The 24,190-nt window shown below is 44.7% G+C and overlaps 1 protein-coding gene across 1 annotated transcript in view; it reads left to right on the top strand.

Annotated features, from left to right (window-relative positions):
- The window catches only part of DNAJC11 (DnaJ heat shock protein family (Hsp40) member C11), a 196,479-nt gene that overhangs the window by 147,511 nt on the left and 24,778 nt on the right, over positions 1-24,190 (top strand). Inside the window, exons 8-9 of the mRNA XM_040429902.1 lie at positions 2,322-2,511; positions 4,568-4,653. Of these exons, the coding sequence (XP_040285836.1) occupies positions 2,322-2,511; positions 4,568-4,653 (276 nt within the window). The remainder of the gene's footprint in view (positions 1-2,321; positions 2,512-4,567; positions 4,654-24,190) is intronic.

The raw sequence follows: 24,190 nt of genomic DNA, 5'->3' as shown, positions 1-24,190 counted from the left end.
GTTTAGGAGAATGAGATCTATCTATCTGTCTGTCCGTCTATCTATCTGTCTATTCACCTCAAATTTCGTTACAATAACCATTAACAGCGAGGGCGGTCAGAGGCAAATTGTCCCATATACGACCTGCTTCCTGCTTTTTATACAAGCTGTGTAGTGTAAATTTATATCTTCCCTTGCCTAATATATCACTTGAAGATGGAATCTTTAATCCATAACAGTGATGTGCCTGGTATTGCCTCCCCCTCCCTGCTCAGAGGCGAAATGCATCCTCTTTGTCAGCCATACTCAACAGCAGCTTTAAAATCCATAATTAGGATCCTTTGGGCAGGAAAGTAAGGTCACACTTTCACAGCTGAAATGAGTCGCACTAGATTAATTTTTAAAGCAGTTTGCGTTTCTGCGAGAGGTAATTTATTTCCCATCCAGAATAAGGATATGACCCCCATAAACAGTGTCAATGTGAGACTTTGTTATTTAGGTCACTGTTTGTTTAACATCAGCATTATTCGTGTAGTAGCTACTTCTGCAGCTGGGTATGTAGGACGCCACTGTCAGAAAGATCATTGTCAGTTGACATGCAGTACCTCCCTTCTGCCTGTAGAGGGCCTTGTGTCTGCTGGAAGAACTGGAGTCTCCGTGTTTCCTATAGTAGAGTCGGCCTGTGCTGATGTAGCAGGGCTGAGTTTGCCATTTGGCATAATATTCCATGAGAAGTAAAAAGGGCGTCTGATTGATCCTCCGAAAAACACAAAGGAAATGAGTGCAAAAACGCCAACTAAACGACCCCCTGAATAGACTGAATGTCTAGCCCCTCTGTTAACTAGGAAAGTGCTTGGCCACTTCATCTTCTGACAGTTCTGCATGGATTTTCTTTGATTATAGTCAATGGCCGGCTCAGAAAAGGCTGAACATAAAGAAGACAGTAGCACAGGGCCTTCCTTGTGCTGCTACTACTATGTTTTAGCGATGGGAGAAAGTGATAGGAATGACTCTCACCATACAGTAGTCAGTGGCATATGCTAGGGTATGGTAGCAACCTTTATGTTTCAACCCTAATTGGTGGTGGTCTGACCCTGGTACCCCCGCTGATCACAGCAACTTAGGGCCTGTTTCTCCCTGTATGAATGGGACAGCAGTAGGGCATGCACGCTTAAGCCCCATTCATCTTTTTGGAAATGCCATTTGAAGCCCTGCTACCCCAATATCTCTGATATCTCCAGCTCAAAGAACCTCCACAATTACATGCATGAGTGTTACTGATGTCAGCAGTCCCCATTATAACCTGCTGAGTTTAGGGTAGTGCTTCTTTAAATTGAGTCTGTCATATCACTGGGCCCTGTCAGTCAAGAAGGAGAGGGAGATGCTCACAGAGTGGCTTGGGTCCGCCCTTGGTGCACTTGACTGCTTATTTGAATATGAATATAACAATACCCTTCACTAAATGAGAGGTATCGTCACACTTAGCTGTGCTATCCCTACAAGACTCTGTGCCTGCTTAACTGTGAGTTTCCTGCTGACAGATTCTCTCTACTATATATTTTTTCTGTGAAAGGCGATACGTCCTTCCCTGTGGCACGTGTAGATGATGAGTGTGACACCTCGGGTATACATACAAGTATTTCCATTATTTGTGCTTTCTGTCCAGGAAAGTAGCAGTTTATTGTTTTTGGGTTTCGGGACGTTTTTGTTGAATGTCACTTTACTTACCGAACACTGTTGTTTATCTCATTTAGATCATCCTATTTTAATATTTACCCATCTCTTGTTCCCACGACGAGCTGGTTTTACTTTTCATGAATGCGACTTTTTGACAAAAAGTCGCATCTTTATGCCATAAATGTGACTTTTTACACAAAACACCACCACATAAGCTGCCTTAATTGTCTGAAACTATTGGAGCCATTTCTGCTGATAAGAGGATGATAAATGGGAGTAATATGCGCCAATTTGATAGCCACGCCCACTTTGACATTTCTAACTCATTTCTAGTGTGATACATTCTTTGTGGTGAAAATTCTGGAGAAAACAGTTGATATATTTGGAGCAAATCAAAACTCCATTCTTTTTGCCGCATTTTACACCATAATTCAGACGCAACATGCTTAGTAAATGTCCCCCATAGGGTTTTGCCTATTAGCGTGATGCTGACAGAGAGCAGAGTTGTCAAGTGGCTAATTGTAAGGGCGGTTCGCCATTTAGTAATTTCTTTCTACAAAGTGACAGTCCATTATATATGTTTAGGTTTTAAACTTTAATATGTAGACATTCCACCCCCCACTGACTTAATACGATATTCATTTGATGCTTTTCTTCACTTCTAGTTTCTTCACTACAAGCTGCGTTTTGCAGTTTTCCTCCCAGGGAGTCAGACCTGGCCTCACAACGATGGTAGCAAGGCATCTAGACAAAAACACCATGGGTTACATCCAGTGGCGTTGGGGCATCCAGTCAGCAATGAACACTAGTATTGTCCGGGACACAAAGACGAGCCACTTCACTATGGCCTTCCAGGTGAGGATAATATACAGTATTACTGTGATTATCTGTGATCACTGTGTATAACTTGGCATTTTGCCCACATTTACTCAGCTGATTGTCTCTCCCTCTGAACTGACTGATCCTCGTCTTTGCCTGCCCTCCTCCCTGAGCTTGACCGACGCCTGCCCTGCAACCTGAGCTTGACCGGCGCCTGCCCTCTGTCCTGAGCTTGACCGGTGCCTGCCCTCTGTCCTGAGCTTGACCGGCGCCTGCCCTCTGTCCTGAGCTTGACCGGCGCCTGCCCTCTGTCCTGAGCTTGACCGGCGCCTGCCCTCTGTCCTGAGCTTGACCGGCGCCTGCCCTCTGTCCTGAGCTTGACCGGCGCCTGCCCTCTGTCCTGAGCTTGACCGGCGCCTTTCTCCTCAACTGTCTGGCTCTTTTTTGTATGATGCAAAAACTGGCGGGCTCTCATTATCCCCACATTTGACTACCACTGGACCTTCTCCACCCTTCCTGAGCAGATATCCCTATTGCATAAACCTGTGTGGCATAGGGCTTATTTTGAAGCACTCATTTGATATACATAAATGCTTTTATTAAATCATAGGAATTGTCTGCTTCTGTGCAGCTTTTTAAGTATGTAAATAAATTTCCTGTGTTAGGATAGCAAGTGCACCTCCAGAAGGTAATTTATCATACAATGCCGCTTGAATTATACAGGAAGTAGTCCTTTCCGGCCTGTCGGGACTGGGAGACTGCGGCAACACTTATATAATGTACACATAGTAGCCAATAATAGATTGTGTGTCAGCAGCGCACCCTAATCATCGTATGTGCCCTACACAGGAAACGCCAGAGACTTTCACTCTACGCTGAATGTCGTCTTTCGGAGCTGGTTCCACTGCACTTAAGTTGAATTGGAGAGACTGGGTATAATTAAAACCCAAATGGCTATTACCATTATATGAATGTTTTATGCCGTTCAATTACACTCTTTAATAAATGTACATTTTATGATCCCTTTTTGGGCTATTTTGGCTGATGCATTGCTTTTTGCAAAACCCATAAATATAAAAGTGCGCTACATTAAAAATACTAATGCAGAAGGGGTGCTGTGTACTAAGTTATCCTGGATACAGGCGACAGTGGAAGAAGCATTGTCTGCTAAGTGCACTATCTCACACACTCGCCAGCCCAAGCTGGCAAGTCGACACATTTCGCATTAGCCAAGGGTCACTGTTAGCAGTGCAGTTAAACAGCTTGCCTTCCTGCTTATGCACCCATCCTTAAATATCACACTCCCTGGCATCTGACTAAAGTGATGCTTAATCTCATTCCCAGCTGTCTTGCTCATGTGGTTAAAATTTCAATTAAAAAAGGAAAAAATAAAAATGCGTAGGGTCTTTATAGCTGAAGGAAGGTTTTATTCGCTTTTTTTTTTCTCTTTTAAACCTCTCAATCTATCTAATAAAGCACACCATGCTGTAGATAACAAAGCAATTAGCAAACTACACTCTGGAGAGAGGAACCAGATGAGAGATTGCTTTGTGAACATTGTTGCCTATGTATTTTGTATCAGTTGACAATAAAGCTGCAGAGTATGGGCGAGTTCAGACTTTGCAGTTTTGCCGTGTGGATTCCACAATGCAGTAAATTACAGTACATTACGTGTAGATGGGCATTCATATTCACTGCATGCTGCAGAAATGCAGAGCATTTCACCCCAATGTAGAAGGGTGAAATCTGCAGTCCGTCCACACACAAAATCAGCATTTAACGCACCATATGCTCGGGGTGGCAGGCTACTGGCCTTTTGGGAAGCACAGTAATGTCTAGCTAACATTCTAGAGTCTGGTCATCAAGTGAATGGCACGAACAGTTATAGATGAACTTAACCATCACTACATTGTAGACAACGCGCAGTTAATCTTTGAAGAGAACGGAGTGCTCATACAAGCTCTGCAACCTGTTCAAACTGGTCAAGACCTCTGCCGATCTGATATCGATGGCCTATCCTGAGGGTAGGTCATCAGTATAATTCTACTGCACAAACCCTTAAATGTCTGGTCTTGTGTCTCCTGTATTTCAGCTTGGAATCCCCCATTCCTTTATGATGGTTAGCTACCAACACAAATTTCAAGATGAAGAACAGACACGACTTAAAGGATCTATTAAGTAAGTGACAAAGGGTTAATTAATCTCGATGTTCAGGGTCTGGTGTACATGTGTTACATGTCTGCATCATGAAGTTCTTCTCATTCTGGTCGCATGACTTTTTGGTATTTACGATACATGTCCCTTCGCTAGGAGGGACAGCAGCCACTGCCAGCCCCAGACCGTGTGGAGAGATGGCCTTGTGTGTGGGGCTCTCTCTGTGCCATTTCTTCACTCTGCTACTGGATGCAGCCAGGGGCGGATTGGTGGTAATTTGTGCTGCACTATGGCCCTGTCTACTTCTGTTGTCCCTGCCTATTTATGTTGCCCTATATTTTATCAATTTAGTCCCGCCTAGAACATGGGGCCACTTTTAGGTGTTTTCCCAGGGCCACTTGAAGTTCCCAATCCACTTCTGGATGCAGCCATCTCACCTAGTGGAATGGAGCTGTCAGATCTCATGGTGTATATTGCAGTAACTACTTGCATTTCCCTTTTCTTAGAAGTGTTCCTCTGTCATTTCCTCATTTCATGAATAAAGTGAAAGCTACCAGTGCCAGACTGTGTAAGGACACACCCTTTTGACAAGGGTAATGGTAACAGCCACTTGTCAATCCATAAATATCTAGGAATAGAGATCATTCGTTTTGTGTTCCATTTGTCAAATAATAAAAAATAAAATGTGTGACCAAATCAGTTCTACACAAATCGGATATGCTGCAATTGGCCTGAAATTTTTTATTTTTTTGGGGGGGGGGGGGGGGTTAATTATTTTTTTCTCTCTCCTCCGTTCTCTTTTCTCTCCTCCTGACTGCCCCCGCCTTTTTAAGCACTTTATTGCAATGAAAGCAATAGCAAATGTCAGAGTGACACTGACATACAGTTGTGTTCAAAATAATAGCAGTCAGACATCACTAACCTGATCAATCACTGTTTTTGGTAGAAATTATATTTCTACATGGCAAATAATTTACTAGCAGGTGTAGTAGCGTAATAGAAATCCGACCCATCAGTCATGACATGCATGCTGCTGATTCTGTGTAATTGAATCACTAATTGAAAGGGGCATGTTCAAAATAATAGCAGTGTGGAGTTCAATGAGTGAGGTCATTCATTCTTTGAAAAACAGGTGGCAATTATTGCCATTATTTAAAGAGGACCTTTCACTGATTCTTACCCTATGAACTAACTATACAGATAGGTAGAGCGGCACCCGGGGATCTCACTGCACTTACTATTATCCCCCGGGCGCCGCTCCCGTTCTGCCGCTATGCCCTCCGGTATCTCCGCTCACTAAGTTATAGTAGGCGGAGATACCAGTCCCTAAGTTATGGTAGGCGGAGTCTGCCCTAGAGCTGGCCAATCGCAGCGCAGAGCTCACAGCCTGGGAGGTTATTTTCTCCCAGGCTGTGAGCTCTGCAGTGCGATTGGCCAGCGCTAGGGCAGACTCCGCCTACTATACTTAGGGAACGGAGATACCGGAGGGCATAGCAGGAGAACGGAGCGGCGCCCGGGGATAATAGTAAGTGCAGTGAGGTCCCCGGGTGCCGCTCTACCTATCTGTATAGTTAGTTCATAGGGTAAGAATCGGTGAAAGGTCCTCTTTAAGGAAGGAAGGCAGCAAATATTGTACATGCTGGTTACAGCGCATTTCTCTCTGAAATTCTGAGGAAAATGGGTCGTTCCAGAAAAACTACCATTCCAATGGATAGAAGAATAGCCAAAATGGCAAGGACTTAGCCAACAATCAGCTCGGGGCAAGTGTAAGTTAGCAAGTTAATTGTTTGCCGCCCACCCACCCCCCCCCCCTCCCCCTTCTCTGCGCCCTCAAGCAGCCGCTTGGGCTCCCTTATGATAGAGCCGGCCCTGATGGCATTCCTTTCCTTCTGCGCCCTGCCATGTGCCCGTACAGCAGTTTACGACCACATATGGGGTGTTTCTGTAAACTACAGAATCAGAGCCATAAATATTGAGTTTTGTTTGTCTGTTAACCCTTGCTTTGTAACTGGAAAAAATGGATTTAAATGGAAAATCTACCAAAAAGGTGAAATTTTATCTCTATTTTCCATTAATTCTTGTGGAACACCTAAAGGGTTAACATTTTTAGTGGTTTCTATTATGTAAGCCTCACAAAGTGACTTCAGACCGGAACTGGTCCTGAAAAGTGGGTTTAGAATATTTTTGAAAAGTTTCTAGATTGCTTCTAGACTTCTAAGGCCTGTTTCACCCGAGCGGATGCCGTGCCAAGTGACATCACGCTCCGTGAATGACAGCCAAGACCCCGATGCAGACTGCAGAAGCACGGAGCATATAACATGATTCGATAATGCTCCGTGCCAGTGAGATAACGTTGTCACTGTGATTCGTAGGTAAAGAGATCCCAGAGAGGCACGGAGCATTCTCAATCATGTTAATGCCTCCGTGCTATCTGCCCAGTCTGCATCGGTCTTGGCTGTCATTCACGGAGCGGATGTCACGCACTGCATCCGCTCGTGTGAAACAGCCCTAAGCCTTCTAACGTCCCCAAAAAATAAAATGGCATTCCCAAAATGATCCAAACATGAAGTAGACATATGGGGAATGTAAATTACTAACAATTTTTGGAGGTATTACTATGTATAATAGAAGTAGAGAAATTGAAATTTGGAAATTAGCTATTTTTTTCAAATTTTTGGTAAAGACTGCTTCCTTCTCCCCTGTGCTGCTGAGGAGAAAATAAAGCGTGCTGAGAGCAGCATGCGCCATGTTCTTTGATACTAGGCTGCGCAGTAGCCTAGCATATCGGTAAATGTCAAATCCCGGTATCAAATCGATACTGATACAAAAGTATCGATTGGGTATCTGCTACAACCCTAATAATAACAATATATTAGTAAGTGCCCTGTATTAACTTTCTCTACATGATAAATGCCATTTACTGACGTGAGACAACCCCTTTAATCCCTTTAAGCATAAATGTCTGGCATGAAAATTATCATATCTTAACCTCCTCAAATTGCACATAATCTACAGTATATTTAAAAGGGTTGTCCTACCATAATGACCTATCGCCTATCTACAGGATAGGTGATAAATATCAGATTGCTGGGGGTCTGACTGCTGGAACACTCACTGATCATGAAAAAAGGGGTCCTGAGACATTCAATTACATTACCGCCAATCTATGTACACAAGGGTCTTAAAGGGGTTGTCTCACTTCAGTAAGTGGCATTTATCATGTAGAGAAAGTTAATACAAGCAACTTAATAATATACTGTTATTATCCATGTTGCTTCCTTTGATGGCTGGATCCATTTTTTCCCTTCCCCCATGACAGCACCACAGTAAGGATCCGCCACCAAGGACAGGAAACCTGCAGAATAAAAAGGTGGAGCCTCTCTCCCACCTCAGTTGTTTCCTGTCCCTGGAGCGGGAGACCTGCAGTTTTCTTTGAGGTTCTACCCATAGCTTGGAAGTCCCAGAGATGCTCTGGAGGGCTATGTGGCACATACCTGCTCGGATATATCGCCCATATGTTGGGCTAGGCAGGACCCTAGGAGCCGGTGGTGGTCTAGGCTGCCTCCTGGCTCTTGCAGCAGGTGCGTGTGCGCTCCTCAATGGGAGCATTGGATCGTCCAGCGCAAGAATTGGACGCCACTTCCGGTAAGACGTGCATTCGACGTGACGCGCTTCCGGATTTGCCTTCCACAAGCGGAGGGAAGGGGCAGGAGCAGATAAAAGTAAGTGAGAACCTGGGAAATGCCGGCTTGGTTGCTGCAATTCACTTTCCATTGTCTGGATAGCGGTATATTTCTTCCTACCCCTCCCTCTTGTATGTGTATGGACTTTTATAGATTATATATATATATATATATATATATATATAATATATATATATATATAAAAGAAAGTCTGCAGCACTCCTTGAAGTAAAAAATGTGCAGTTTATTCACACATGTCAGAAAATTGACAACGTTTCAGTTCTCTCACAGAACCTTTCTCAAGTCAAGTCACTTGACTTGAGAAAGGTTCTGTGAGAGAACTGAAACGTTGTCAATTTTCTGACGTGTGAATAAACTGCACATTTTTTACTTCAAGGAGTGCTGCGGACTTTCTTTATTTGTTCATCCGTCCTGTATCGAGGGACCACCACGGGCACCGTATAATTGTGAAAAAGGAGTGCTGCCTGACCTTTTCTATGGATAGATATAGATAGAGATATAGAGATATAGAGATATATATATATATATATATATATATATATATATAGATATATAGATATATAGATATATATATATATGGTAAACGCTTGTTCTCCGCTAATCCTCTCCTTACATCGTTATAATCCTCTAAGTGAGGAGTTGTTGTCCTCCATTTGGGGCTACACTTTGGTGACTGCCCAGAAATTCTGGCCAGGCAAGTGTTCCGACTTTGAGAACATGGAGGAAGAAAAAAGATCTGATCTGGCAGAAGGAGAGATCCCAGCGCCGATACTGGTTGGCTTTGGAATGGGTAAATGCCCAAGCATTTAAGTGATACTAAAGGTGGTTATTTCTTCTCTCTAGATAAGGCCGAAGAAAGTTTTGGCTAAGAGAAAAAATAAAGAATGTGCATTTTGTAGATGTTCCCCATCTTCCTCTTATGAAAAGAAGCTGTGTCAGCAGTGTATAGAGAAGACTGTGGCGGAAGAATCGCCTAGTCTTTTTAAAAGTATAAAATCACTCATCAGATCGGAAGTGAAAGTTTCTCTAAGGGCATGTAAACACCAAAAGAAATCAGTAGAAGACTGGGGGTCAGAAGTGAATTCTTCGACTGATGGCGAAGAAGTAGTAGAAACATATGACTCAGAAAATTCCTCTTCCTCGGGTGAGGAGATGGAGGGTAGACCGTTGTTTCCAATTGAAGACACTGACAAATTGGTAAAGGCTATACGTTCCACCCTAGACTTAGAAGATGTGAAAGATAATAAATCTGTAGTTGATTCGGTATTTGAGGGCCTTCAGGAGAAGAGACACAGATGTTTTCTGTTGCACAAAAGTGTGTTAGGCCTCATTGACAGACAATGAAAGAAAGGTGATAACAAACCCTTTATTACTAAAGGATTTAAAAGGAAATATCCCTTTGAGGCAGAAACCTCTTCTTGGGCTAAAGCCCCAAAGATTGATGTCGCCATTTCCAAGATCTCAAAAAAGTCCTCTCTCCCCTTTGAGGATATGGGATTCCTGAGGGACCCATTAGATAAGAAGATTGATTCTTCTCTAAAAAGCACCTGGGAGGCTACGGCCTCCACGTTTAGACCAAGTATTGCTGCCACTGTCACGGCCAGATCCATGGGTATCTGGTTGGAATGTCAGATTAGGGAAAAGTGTCCAAGGGAGCAGATTTTGGCCTCCTTACTTACTCTGCAGAGGGCCACTGATTTCATTGCAGATGCCTCTGTGAATTTGGTTAAGCTGGTCGCGCGGGCTTCCTCCTTGTCTAATTCTGCCCGCCGAGCTCTTTGGTTAAAGAATTGGAGAGATGGGGATTTGTCCTCTAAACAGAGAGTGTGCAGCATTCCTTGTCGGGGTCAATTTCTTTTTGGTCCAGAACTTGATTCCCTCTTAGAGAAGGCAGCAAATAAGAAAAAGAGGTTTTCTCCTAGTGCTTCCTCGACTCCATTTTCTAGATCCAGACGGCCCTTTCGTTCATCAGTTAGATTTCAGAATAGGGGGAAAATTATCAATAAAAGCCAGAACCCTAGATCAAGGGGGTCTGGGGGAAAGGGCTTCCTGTTCGGTAGTTCCTCTTTCCAGCCTAAGAAGCCATCACAGCAATGATGCCAGAACTCCAGTGGGAGGAAGGCTAAAATCTTTTCTTCCCGCGTGGGAGAAGGTGGCAGGAGATTGGGTCAGGAAGATCATAAGAGAAGGTTTAAAGTTAGAATTTTGTGCAAATCCTCCCCAAAGGTTTGTAGCCACAAAGACGCAGAGTTTAGTTATGGAGACGGAAGTGATAAAACTGTTAGAGAAGCGGGTGTTAATACCAGTCCTGGTGACAGAACAGGGGAAGGGGTTCTACTCTCCGCTGTTTCTAGTAAAGAAACCAGACAACTCCTTTTGCACAATTAATAATCTGAAACATCTAAACAGATACCTTCTCTTCAGGAAATTCAAGATGGAAACAGTAAAATCAGCAGTTCATCTTCTGTATCACAAATGTTTTATGGCGGTCCTGGATTTAAAGGACGCATATTATCACATCCCTTTTCATCCTGTACACCAACAGTTCCTCAGAGTGGCAGTGACTGTAGAAGCAAGTATTCGTCAGTTCCAATTTCAGGTTCTTCTGTTTGGCCTCTTTATGGCCCCCAGAATATTTACAAGGGTTGTGGCAGAAGTAGCATCATTTATAAGAAAGGGGAACATCCTATTCCTGCCCTATCTGGAGAATTTTCTAATCATAGCAGTCTCTCAGCAGGATTGTGTGATGGCAGTTCAGGGGGTGAGGAACATTCTGGAAGATTTAGGATGGATATCAATCTCAAAGTCCAGAATGGTGCCAGAAACTCTTCAAGTGTTTCTAGGGTTTCTCCTGGATTCGGTAGTGCAAAAGAATCTTTCTGACCGAGGAGAACATTTTGCGAGTCCATACAAAGCTGCAAATGTTACAGACTGCCCAGAAATTGACCGTCAGAAAAGCTATGTCAATTATGGGGTCACTAACCACCTGTATTCCGGCAGTGGAATGGGCCCAATTTCATACTCGACAGCTACAGAAAGAAATACTCCTATCATTGAGGAGAACTGGGGGATCTTTGGACTCGAAGATAATAATCTCCAAGAAAACATTAGAAGATTTATTCTGGTGGGAAGACATCACACCCCTGAGTCAGGGGATTCCTTGGGGTTACCCCTATCCTGTAGTGATAACAACAGATGCCAGCCCATGGGGATGGGGAGTTTATTTTTTAGACCAGATGATTCAGGGTCGGTGGTATTCGATGCAGAAGATGTTCTCCTCAAACAGGAAAGAGCTGCTAGCCATAAGACTGGCCTTGGAGACAGCGTTACCCTTTATTTATCTAAAACATGTCAGAATAATGTCGGACAATCAGTCTGCAGTAGCTTACATAAACCATCAAGGGGGGAAAAGATCGGTTTCCCTCATGAGGGAAGCAGGCCGGTTATTCCATTTTTGGAAGGAAAGGTGAGTCATCTGTCTGCTCTCTACATAAGAGGCCAGGAGAACTTTCAGGCGGATTTCCTGAGCTGTCATCAGCTAAGACAGGGAGAATGGTCCCTGAACCCTTCTGTATTCTCAAAGATAGTCTCTCTCTGGGGGATCCCCTCTATCGATCTTTTTGCCACCAGACAGAACAGAAAGGTAGAGAGATTTTATTCTCTCAACCCAAAAGAATTTGGGTGGATGCCTTTCTTCAGAAATTGAACTTCCCTTAGACTATGCCAGGCATGCTCAACCTGCGGCCCTCCAGCTGTTTTAAAACTATAACTCCCACAATGCCCTGCTGTAGGCTGATAGCTGTAAGCTGTTCGGGCATGCTGGGAGTTGTAGTTTTGCAACAGCTGGAGGGCCGCAGGTTGAGCATGCCTGGGCTATGCCTTTCCCCGTTTCAGCTCATTCCTCTAGTCCTCAAAAAGATCAGGGACGAGGGCGCAAGAATAGTTTTGATAGCTCCCTTCTGGCCAAAGAGAGCATCGTTTTCTCTCATGAGGTTGATGTCAGTCTCAGATCCGTGGATCCTTCAGGAGATCCCAGACCTTCTGATGCAGGGACCGGTATGTCATCCAAATGTCAGGGGTCTGCACCTTTCGGCCTGGAATTTGAGCGGTCACTACTAATTAGAAAAGGTTTTTCCGAAGTGTCTACATTTTCTAAGAAGCAGAAAAGCTGTAACAATTTCTATCTATACGAGAGTTTGGAAGAAGTTTTTAGACTTTACAGGGATTGGGGCAGGCGCTTTTACCCTGTGATATTTTAGTCCGACAGATTCTGGAGTTTCTCCAGAAGGGATTGTCTAAGGGATTAGCTAAAAGCACCCTTAAAGTACAGGTCTCAGCCCTTTCTGCTCTGGGGGGGAAAACATTTTGCTATTGACCCTTGCTATTGACCTGTTCTGTAAAGTTTCTGACCTTTCAAACTTGCCCTGCTTGTAGCACTAACCTCGGCAAGAAGGGTTAGTGAAATTCAGGCCATCTCTATTAATCCTCCCTTTATGTCCATTCTTGAGGATAGGGTTATTCTTAGACCGGACCCAAATTTCTTACCAAAGATTCCATCTTAACAGGCTACAGGAGATAGTTCTTCCGTCCTTTTTTGCTAATCCCAAGACCCAGGAGGAAAAGAGTTTTTCACTGCCTAGATGTAAGAAGAAGTCTTATGCATTAACTAGACTAGAGGTTACAAGGGATTGGAGAAGGTCCTCTGCCCTGTTTGTTCTTTTTTTAGGCATAAATAAGGTTAAGGGGGCCTCAAAAAGTTCCCTAGCCAGGTGGATTTAGGGCAATTATCTCTCTGGCCTACTCCCTTTCTGGAAGTTCTCCTCCTCTTTCTCTGAAGGCACATTCTACTTGTGCAGTCTCTACCTCCTGGGCTGAGAGAGCAAATATCTCTATCGAGCAAATATGTAGGGCTGCCATGTGTCTTCTCCCTTCTACCGTCACTATCGGCTTCAACTGAATCCTGTCTCTGATCTTCTGTTTGGAAGAAAGTTCTGGAAGTTGTTTCCCACCCTTAAGGAAGGGGTTCTCTGTTATCTCTCTCTGTGGTGCTGTCGTGGGGGAAGGGAAAAATGATGATTACACTCACGGTAATCGGATTTTCCAGAAAAAAAAAAAAATATATATATAATATATATATTTTTTTTTTTTAAAGAAAAGAATTGTATAAACTAACCCAGGTTGGAGTCCCTCTCATGCTCTGTAAACCACTGAGGTGGGAGAGAGGCTCCACCTTTTTATTCTGCATTTTTCCTGTCCCTGGGGGCGGATCCTCTCTGCGGTGCTGTCGTGGGCTCTGGAAAATCCGATTACTGGTGAGTGTAATCATCATTTTTCATCACATTATACACTGCTCGTTTCCATGGTTACAGACCACCCTGCAATCCTTAGACCCTGCAGCTCTGCTCATGCCCCTGCTCCAGACACCCCCGGTGGTCACGTGATCACTCTGCCGCTTCCTGCTCCCTGCAACATGCGCTCGTTCAGCGCTGTCCTGATTGCACAGCAGAAGCGGTAATAAACCACTCCTGTCTTCTCCTCGGGGTCCCTGCTGTGTCTGTCACCCGGGACCCGACCTGCTCCTGCTAGATTGCAGGAGCTTTAATCCCAGATTAAAGCACTGCATGCACGTGTATATACGTGCTAGCTGCATGGGGCATGTGCAGATAGGACATATATACACAGTGGGCAGTCGGGGAGGGGTTAAAGGCCTGTGTCCACTTTTCTAGTTATCCTCTATCCACAGGATCGGGGATAACTAAGTGATCCGTGGGGGTCTGAACGCTGGAGCCCCCACTGATCCATCTTCTTGACTGAGTAGCTCCACTCTCTATGGGGTTGCCGGAGATGGTGGAGTACAGCGCTGGCTAATTACAGTGGTCCCAAAGAGAATGAATGGAGCAGCAGGGCGTATGTGTAGCCTGTCACACCTTAAAAAGGGGAAACAGGGATCAGTGGGGGTTGCAGAATCGGACCCCACTATTCATATAGTTATGCCCTATGGTGTGGAGAGGATAACTTTAAAACCTGGACAACCCCTTTAAATCCTCCACCACCAGTATCTCTTTACATTGTAGCAGTGATGCCTGTAAATACAGAATATCATCACTGCCGCCATGTAAACTATACGTGTCAATACTGGAGAATGTGATTCACTGTGCAGAATTCTTTGGGCAGAAGTCCAACCCCCCTTTGCAGATCACAACCTTTAACAAAGCCCAAGCAAAGGTGCTAGAGGAGCAACGTGAGCAAAGGGCACAAACGGAGGGACATAACTGAAGCCGAGACATTGGGGGTCACCTGAGGCAGGGTAATAGTGTGGATCCTGGAGCAGCTGCAGGAGTATTAGGGGGGCAACTGGAGAAGATTCAATATTAGGGGTGATTTTATAGTGGGGGCATCTGGAGCTGGGGCACTTATGGGGATGCACCTAAAGCAGAGGCATTGGGGGACCTAGGGCAGAGTCCCCCCCAATGCCACTCTGAACCCTGCAGAGAGCAGCACACATACATAGATATGTGTCTGCTATAAACAAATCCCCCTATTTCCCCCCTTACAGTCTCCTACAGCTAATTACTGTCACACACCTGACAAATCAGCCCAGAACCGCAGAGGAGTCCTTCTCTCCAGCAGCCACAGTTTCCTGACAGCAGGGAGGGCAGGGGGAGGCAGACACCTTCTCTCCTCCTTTACAGCCAGCAGCCCAAGAAGTCTAGAAATACTGCTAGGCCTCCTTTACAATGTACACCAGTAGGAGGCTGCATCACTGTGTGATACTGCCACCTAGTGGTTACAATAATTATCTCTCCTGAGAAAGGAGAAATAATTACTCCTCCATCTTATCTCGGGCGCAGGAGACTGGGGGCCCACCAGGAATCCCCCGCCTCCCCGGTGGGCCAGTCCGAGCCTGCACATGTTAATGTCACAAGAAACAGTAGCTAGTTCTGCATAAGCATCCAAAAATCATGCATTAATGGGGGCAGAATGTCTATTCATGTTTTTACACACACAGTTAATTGTTAGAAACATTGGATTGTTCGGAAGATGAAAAATTATCCCTTTTATTTTGAAGCAGCAACAGTACCATCTGGATAAATTGTGTAGGGGTAATAGAGGCTACAATAGTAGCACCAGCAGTAGCAGCACAACATGCAATAAACAAGGCGTTAGGCTGAGTTCACACGGGCGAGATTTCCGCGCGGGTGCAATGCGGGAGGTGAACACATTGCACCCGCACTGAATCTGGACCCATTCATTTCTATGGGGCTGTGCACATGAGCTGTGATTTTCACGCACCACGTGGTGATGGATCATGTGATTGGACCATGTGATATGACGTCACCACGGGTCCTTTAGCCGGCAGCTCATGATTAAAGAAGTAAGAAGGGACCGGCAGCTACGCGATCAAGAGGAGAAGGTGAGTTAATTATTTTTTATTTTTTAACCCTCAATTGACCACCTACTAAGCATTCTGTATTAAAGAATGCTATTATTTTCCCTTATAACCATGTTATAAGGGAAAATAATAACATCTACACACCACCTAACCCAAAGCTGAACTTCAGTGAAGAAGTTCGGGTCTGGGTACCACAGTCAGTTTTTTATCACGCGCGTGCATAAAAACTGAACGGAACCCAATCGCAGTAAAAACTGACTGCAATTGGGTACCTACTCGCGCGGGTTTGCCGCAACTCATCCGGACCTTATCCGAACACACTCGTGTGAACTCAGCCTTAGGTGTGTGCCACTTTGTTGGGGTAGTAGTAGCAGCTGTGTAGCGGTAAAGTTAGTGGCAGTAAGGGTAATGGAGGTGGCAGTTGGATGATTAGCAGCAGGGAGTGCAATCAGTGGCGGCAGCAACCATATGATATGGAATATGATAGTAGGCAGACTGGCAGCAGCAGTGGCATGATGGGGATGGTAATAAATAGCCACCGTCAGCAATGTCAGATCCATACATCAGTCTCAGCTGGAGGTGTCGGAAAATCCATGCCTCGTTCATTTTGACAAAAGTAATGTTTTGTCTCTGACAGAACAACTTTGTCCATTTGGGTGTGATATGCTGAAAACCCTCTGAGATGAAAATGGAGGCTGTTCAAGACAGTACAGAGCGCATACTGGGCCGATTCCAGCCACTGTTCCAATCTGCCTGCCCAGAAGTCTATGTGGTCAGGGAACACAGTATGCATTGGAGAAGGCCAGAGTCCAGATAGGACTGAACCTGGGTGTTCAAGTGGTACATCTCCATTTGCTGGTTTGCATCAGCATGGCACAGCACACAAACAAAATTTCTCCATCATGTGGATGATACTGAACTGCCTGCTACTGTGGCTTCTGCTGCTTGTGGTAGTGGAGATGGCGGGAGGTGGGTGACTTGGCAAGGGGTGGAGAGGGGCCTCCTGGTCAGGCACGCAGGCGGCAGGTGTCTGCTTGACTGAAGCTGCAGCATGCTGCATACACAGTTTTCTTGTAATAAAGCAATTTGGCCTCCCTTTTGACAACGGGAAAACATTTCCCTATTTTGCTTTGATAGTGAGGGCCTAAAACCATGGCTATCCAATAATCATCAGAACGAAATGCCTGTCAGTATGTAAGCAAGCCTACAGCTTGGAATTCATGTCAGCGTACCCGAGTACCCAGGTCTTTCCAACTACGCCTTCTGCTGATATGATTGGTCATCATGACCAGTGTCGTCGTCATCATCATCATCATCATCACCACTACCCTCATCCTCCTGCACAGGCAACTACTCCTGCTTCTCCTTCTCCAGTGGCAGCTTCTTATCCTCCACTTCCTCCTCCATGTGACTTTATTCATGTGGGTCCCCAATAGCTACAGGTTGGCCAGCAAGATGCATTAGCTGCTCTTCTTCCACGTCCCTTGTTGCTTCAGCATTAGCTTATGCGATAAATATGGGATGACATCAGTTATGTCGAAGTTGTCCCTACTGACAAATCTAGTGGCCTCTTTGAAGGGCCACAGTAAGCAACAGGCATCTCTAGTGAGCTGCTACTGCCTGACCACAAAACAACACATGCTCCCTGCTGAGGAGGTCTGGTGCATGAAAAAAAAATATCATTCTTTGCCACATAAGAATGTCTGAAATGCGAGGACAGTCTCCTGGACATGGCCAGCACACTCTGCAAGCCACTGTACTGTTACAAAAAGCATTGCACGAAAAGATTTATGACCTGTGCCATGCAGGGAGCATATGTATTATTTCCCCCAAATGCAGAGCGACCACGGAGGAGGAGAATAAACACTTGGTGTGGGAAGAAAACTAACAAAAATGTGGAATTGTAAATAGGACCTGACATTGTTGCTGCGGTGCTACCTTGTCACTTACATGAAAAACATTGACCCAGTGGGCCATGAAAGATATGTACTGCCCCTACCCTTAACAGCTATTCCCAGTGTCCATGGTGGCATGTCGTGTACCTTGCCAAACAGTGAGTATTGCGAGGAGCGGCTCACGTTCTCCACCAAGTGGCAATACAAGGGATGGGTTTGTTTGTTTTTAGAAATAATGGCAGCTATCTTCTAGCGAGGCAGCAGAATCCACTAAGTTATACGGCAACGACTGCACCGTCAGCAACTTGGCCAGGTGGGAGTTAAAGGGGTTATCAAGTGAATGGGGCTGTTATCTGTGCTTCATTAGTAACTAGAGGCTCCGTCTACCTTCACAAACTGCCGCCGCCCAGCGCGTCCCTCCAGCCCGCCCATCTCCTCCGGAATGCGATCCTCCCTGTGAGCGTATGTATTCGGCGCATGCGCAGTGAATGTCTGAGCAGGGAAGCGGTCAGACATTCACTGCGCATGCGCCGAATACATACGCTCACAGGGAGGATCGCATTCCGGAGGAGATGGGCGGGCTGGAGGGACGCACTGGGCGGCGGCAGTTTGTGAAGGTAGACGGAGCCTCTAGGTGCTAATGACGCCCCCATAGCACCTAGAGGCTCATTAGCATATTAATAAAAGTTCTTTTTTTTAGCAAAACGGCTGCCCCAAAAGCTATTATATTAGGATGGTTTGGCAGAGCAGACACTCGCTAGTGTCTGACAGCTAATTATGTGAAACGAAGTGATAGAAACCCTTTAAGGGTTAACTGTCCATTTCTGATTTCTCTTACATTCTATACACATAATATATGGAATCCTAAATCCAAGATAAGGGATTACCTTTGACACATGGACCAATTAAAACACAGACGTTTGGGTACCATTTGAGACATTTCCCAAGCTACTCTCAAATTTATGTACCGATAAGAATATAATGGACCTTGTACTCTCACAGACGTGTGTCTCCTCTGTTACTCCAACGGTTGATTGATTGTTAGTTAAAATAACACTATCTTACTATAAAATTTACACTTAAAAATCTTCTCATCATGCTTCAGGAGTGTATACGTTCCTAGTGAGAAATATATAAGATAATAGATGCATTGTTGTCCTTCATAATATCCAATAATATAGTACAATACATATGTCCTATTGATTATCTTATACTAAAACTTGATGTTTATTATACTGTGGGGATGTGCTCGTGGTAGGCCACGGTAGCGGCGGCAGTATTGAGGCAATCACAGACAGTCTTTGTGGTTCACCGTGACTTTATTTACACCAAAGGCATAACAGGCAATGTGCAGACCAGACAGGTGCATATCCACATAGTGCATAAAACAAAAGTCCTTCCATAGAAAATAAACAGCAGGTTTGAGTCACCTTGTTTTGGACAGACCACAGCAGTTTCTGCAGGCTTGTAGGCTACCTGCCTTTGTCTCCCTCAGGCCAGAGCCACTTCGGCTCGTAGCACGACAGGTCCCAGGACTATCCTTCAATGTGTGCTGCGCCCAGACTCTCCTCCTCCAGCACTGACTCTGTCTGTCGAAATCTCCAGCACAGCAAGACACACCCCACCCCCATCATCAGCAGGCTGGGTTCTTTAAAGGCCCAGCTCCACCAAAAACCTGGGCTGGCCGTGGGGAACAGGCACCCCCCCCAACTCTTTACCTGTTCCCAGTAAAAACCGGCCCGGACACGCTGCGCCAGCAGCATTCGCCGCTGTAACCGCAATGATCCGGTTCTTACTCCACCGAGGCCAGGACCTCTGGTGGCACGTATCGTCCGTCCATTATTATTCCGGGGACTCTCCTACAATACATATACATCACAGATTTTCTGCTTCATCGATAGGCATTAAACCATGGGGATAATTAGTACCAGATGCGGCTAGAAAATATCCATATCTCAGTCATAAATCTATAAGGAGACAAGAATGACTATTTTCAGACTGGTAGATTTACAGAGAAGAAATTATATGAACCGTGTCTTTTCCATTAACCTCTTTCGGCCTACTTTAAAATACATACACAATGGTGAATATAACACAACATGGCCTATTATATATCAAATACTCTATAATTAGGATATATGATATAATATTATACACCTATGAAAAGGCACAACAGTTTGTTTTAGCCGTGGCAATTTTTTGGGGAGTTTCTGACAACACGTTCTCTCTGCCCTTTGTTGCCGCCACGGCCACCACTCTCTCTCTCTGCTGTCACCTACTCTTCAGCAGCCCAATCTGCTCCGAGTGCCAGTGTAACTACTACTGCCACCATAGTGGCTACAAGTGCCACTTTTACCACCACCAACACAGCTATGCATGGGGTCCCCATAAATCTCCTCATGGCAATCCAAATGCTGACTGTTCTCAAACAAGTCTTCAAAAGGGAGATACTCTTGTGTATCTTCCATAGCGCGTGGTGGAGTTTTGAAAATAGAAGGTGTCCCACTGAAAGGGGTCAGTAATGACAGAGAGGATGCAAGTGAAAGGCTTTTCTTGAGATGCAAGGAGGAGAAGTAGAAGGTATTCTGTAACTCCTAGCTCCATGGCATGGTGTCAGACTCAGAGGTGACCTCAACATCATCCTGCTGTGACTGAGAGGAGGAGGCGCTGTCAGAAGGGGGCGCCGGCAGGCACAGTCATCGCACCGCCTGAGCCAGCGAGGGACACAGGCTGGAAGAGGCTGCATCGCATCTCTGGATGAGGTAAGTATAAGTTTTTGTTTTTTTTTTTTGTGTTTTTTATATATATGTACAAATTACTGGCACAGACATGAGGGGGCTACTGGCTCACATAAGGGGGCTACTGGCACATAAGATACTACTGGCACAGACATGGCTACTGGCACAGACATAAGGGGGGCTACTGGCACATGATAGGGGGGCTACTGGCACATGATAGGGGGGCTACTGGCACATGATAGCTACTGGCAATAGGCTACTGGCACAATAGGCTACTGGCACATGATAGGGGGGCTACTGGCACTGATAGCTACTCACATGATAGGGGGCTACTGGCACATGGTAGGGGGGCTACTGGCACTTGATAGGGGGCTACTGGCACTTGATAGGGGGGCTACTGGCACATAAGGGGGGCTACTGGCACATGATAAAAGGCTACTGGCACATAAGGGGGGCTACTGGCACATAAGGGGGGCTACTGTCACATGATAGGGGGCTACTGGCACATGATAGGGGGGGTGACTGGCACATGATAGGGGGGGCACTCTGGCTACTGGCACATGATGGTGGGGGGGGCTCTTATTACTGGCACATGATTGGGGGCATCTATGGGGGCACATCTTACTGGCACATGATTAGGGGGCATCTATGGGGGCACATGATTGGGGGCCATCTATTGGGGCACTTATTACTGGCACATTATTGGGTGGCACTATAGGGGCATCTACTGAGGCTAAAAAGAAGGGGTATTTTATATGGGGGGCTCTGTATAGGGGCATTTTATACTGAAACACATTATGGTGGGTACTATGGGGAAGGGGGAGAGGAGCACTATGGGGTCATCTACGAGGGCACTGAGAAGGGGTATTTTATATTGGCCCATTGTGGGAACATTAGCTCAACTGGGGGCATTACAAGGGGGTATGTTTTGCACTGTCACAATATAAGGAGAATTATTTCTACTGGGGGGGCATTATGGTTGGCTTTATTACTCCCCCCATGGTATGACCCCCTAGTAGCAGCACCAGCCTCTCCCTGCTCTGCTATCCCTCTGCCCTTTCTCCAAATCCTTATTATGAAATCTTTCTCATTAGGATAAAGCACAACATCAGCTCCACCGAGCCCTTGGCCAAAGTGTTGAAGTGGTGTCCGAGATCCCCAAGGGCCAAGCCAAGTAATTGTAAGTTTTCATGTGGAGTATGTTTATGTTATACACATATAGCCTACACTGTGCCACACAATATACAGTATACCTCTACACTGTGTAGGGGTTATACTGTTTATTGTACAGCATGGCACAGAGGTTATATTGTCCGGCATGGTGTAACCTCCATACATTTTATGTACAGTATATAGTAATCCGCCCTTGCCATCTCTGCTTTAAATCTGGTTTTATATGTTATTTGGTTTTTGTACATTTACTTGCGTGTGCTAGTTGAGACCTGCTGTGATTGGGTTTTAGTTATTAAATGCTAACATGCCAGTGTTTTGGTTTTGCACATTATTGATGATTGTATTTCATGACTACTCTTCTAAGGGTATTGCCTTCCTTTATACTGCAGTTCTCCTGTACCACTCTGCCTGCGACTTTTAGCAGTTTAAAGGGAACCTGTCACCAGGATTTTGTGCATAGAGCTGGGGACATGGGCTGCTAGATGGCCGCTAGCACATCTGCAATACCCAGTCCCCACAGCTCTCTAAATTAAGCAGTAATTTATGATTTTCTTTTGCTCTCAATAAATCTTGTGTTAAGCATAATAAAAAAATATATATATGGCGAGACGGTTGCAAGTACTCTTCTGATATGATTTCATCGAGCAGTTTTGATGGGGGAGGGGGGGGGAGTTTTTTTTTACACTCGCACTTAGATAAATTTTACCTAGAAACTGCACTGTGTGGTACCTATCATAAGCCAGGGAGAACTGTGGCCTACTACTTCTGGACAGATGGCTGGTGATTCTACTGCTACTATTGCATAATTGCTCAGCATTTGCAGCAGAATGTATGTTATTGTGGTCTGGCAATAAGCCTATGAACTGTAGAAACTTGAGTTTCTTTTTCTTTTGAGATTTTGTAATGTAGAAAGAACTACTTGACAACAAGCTGCATGAATATCCAGAACTTTGAGTGACCAGTACCTCACTCCCTCTATATGCTTTCCATGATCAAAGTTCCTAAAATATTCCCAGATATATACTTCATACTGCTTATCGTGTCCCTATCATGCTAGATTAGTGGCTTGTGGCTAGGGTTGTTTCGATACCAAAATTTTAAATCTGTTTCGATACCATAAAAAAGTATTGCGATACTAGATACCATGCGAAAAAAAATAATCGAACAGTCCTATCCTATTTTTGGGGGGACAAGGTGACAAAAAAAATGGCGAATCACGCAGTTTTTCGTAATTTTTTTTTTTTCTTTCACGGCGTTCACCACATAGGAAATATTTTTTAATATTTTAAGAGTTTGGACTTTTCGGACATGGCAATATGTAATATTTTATTTATTGTTTATATATTTTATATGTAAAATTGGGAAAGGGGGTGATTTATACTTAATATTTTGGTGTGTTTTATTTGTTTAATTTTTTTATTTTTTTTTACAGTTTATTTAATAACGATTTCCCCCCTTAGGGGCTAGAACCTAGGATCTTTTAATCCCTTGTCTATTCACCCTAATAGAGATCTATCGTATCGATACCGGGCTAAAAGTATTGATTGGGTATCGAAAGTTCCCAGACACAAGTAGGGTTGCTACTTGTGTCTGAATTAGCTTTTTGTCAGACACTGCCATTCTTTCACAAGCCTAGCTGGGAACAGAATGGCATTTTTTTTCTTTTAAGCATGAGGACCTTCTTGCCAACTGCCTCTGATTGGCTGATCAGTCTGTCTTTCAACCTCTGAGCCAGTTAGGGCAAGCTCTTCCCCCCCACATTCTCACAGTGTCATGTGATCCTCCATCTTTGTCCTCCATCAAGGTTTTCCCCGCCAATATTCACTTTAAAATTAAGCTGGGCTCTGTTTTTACTCGATTCATCAGAAATGCAAAAAGTTTGGATTTGTTTGGTGACAAGTTTTTTGTGAAATGTATAACATCCAATTAGTTTAGAATCAATTTACTCATCTGTATCCAGAAGGAAGGACAGAGGAGCAACACAACACATTGTTATAAGAAAATATGCTCCAGGATTGTTATTTCATGGGGAATACATGTATGTGTTAAAACAGGTACTGACCGGTACTCTTTGAAGAATATTACTCACCTCGCCGATCCCTGTCACAGCCATTACAAGGCTTACCAGGTCCCAGCTGGTCTACACTTCCTGATCCCAGCTCGACATGGAAGAAATGCCATCCTGGAGATGCCTGCTCAGCCAATGACTGACTGAGCAAGTCACTGATCTGCTGAGCAACCATCTATTGGCATTTCATGTCTGTTGAGCTGAGACCAGGAAGCAGAGGGAGTCATTAAAGCAATTTTGTTTAAATTCATTCTGCCTCTTATACAAAAATAAAAAATTAATCCCACCGTGCAACCTCTCTAAGCATATTCCCTATGCATCTTGCAGGAAAACACATGTACCATCCCCACCACTGCCATCAACTTTAATTGCCAAGAAACCACTTGGCACAACATTTTTGAATGTCCATCCAGTGCCAACGACACTTAAGCTGCTCTTTCCAAGGACTCTTAGCCCGTGCAGATAGGTGGGAGTCGCATTAGGACCTTCCTCTATTGGCTGTATGTCTCGCTAGGATATAAGGAGAAGGGTTGTCCTCTTTAGCCATAGATTAAAACATGTTTGCAGTTTTGACATTTTCCATAAAAACA

The sequence above is a fragment of the Bufo bufo genome, chromosome 1, assembly GCF_905171765.1.
Source record: "Bufo bufo chromosome 1, aBufBuf1.1, whole genome shotgun sequence".
NCBI classification, from domain to species: Eukaryota; Metazoa; Chordata; class Amphibia; order Anura; family Bufonidae; genus Bufo; species Bufo bufo.
This window is presented reverse-complemented; position numbering and strand designations above follow the sequence as displayed.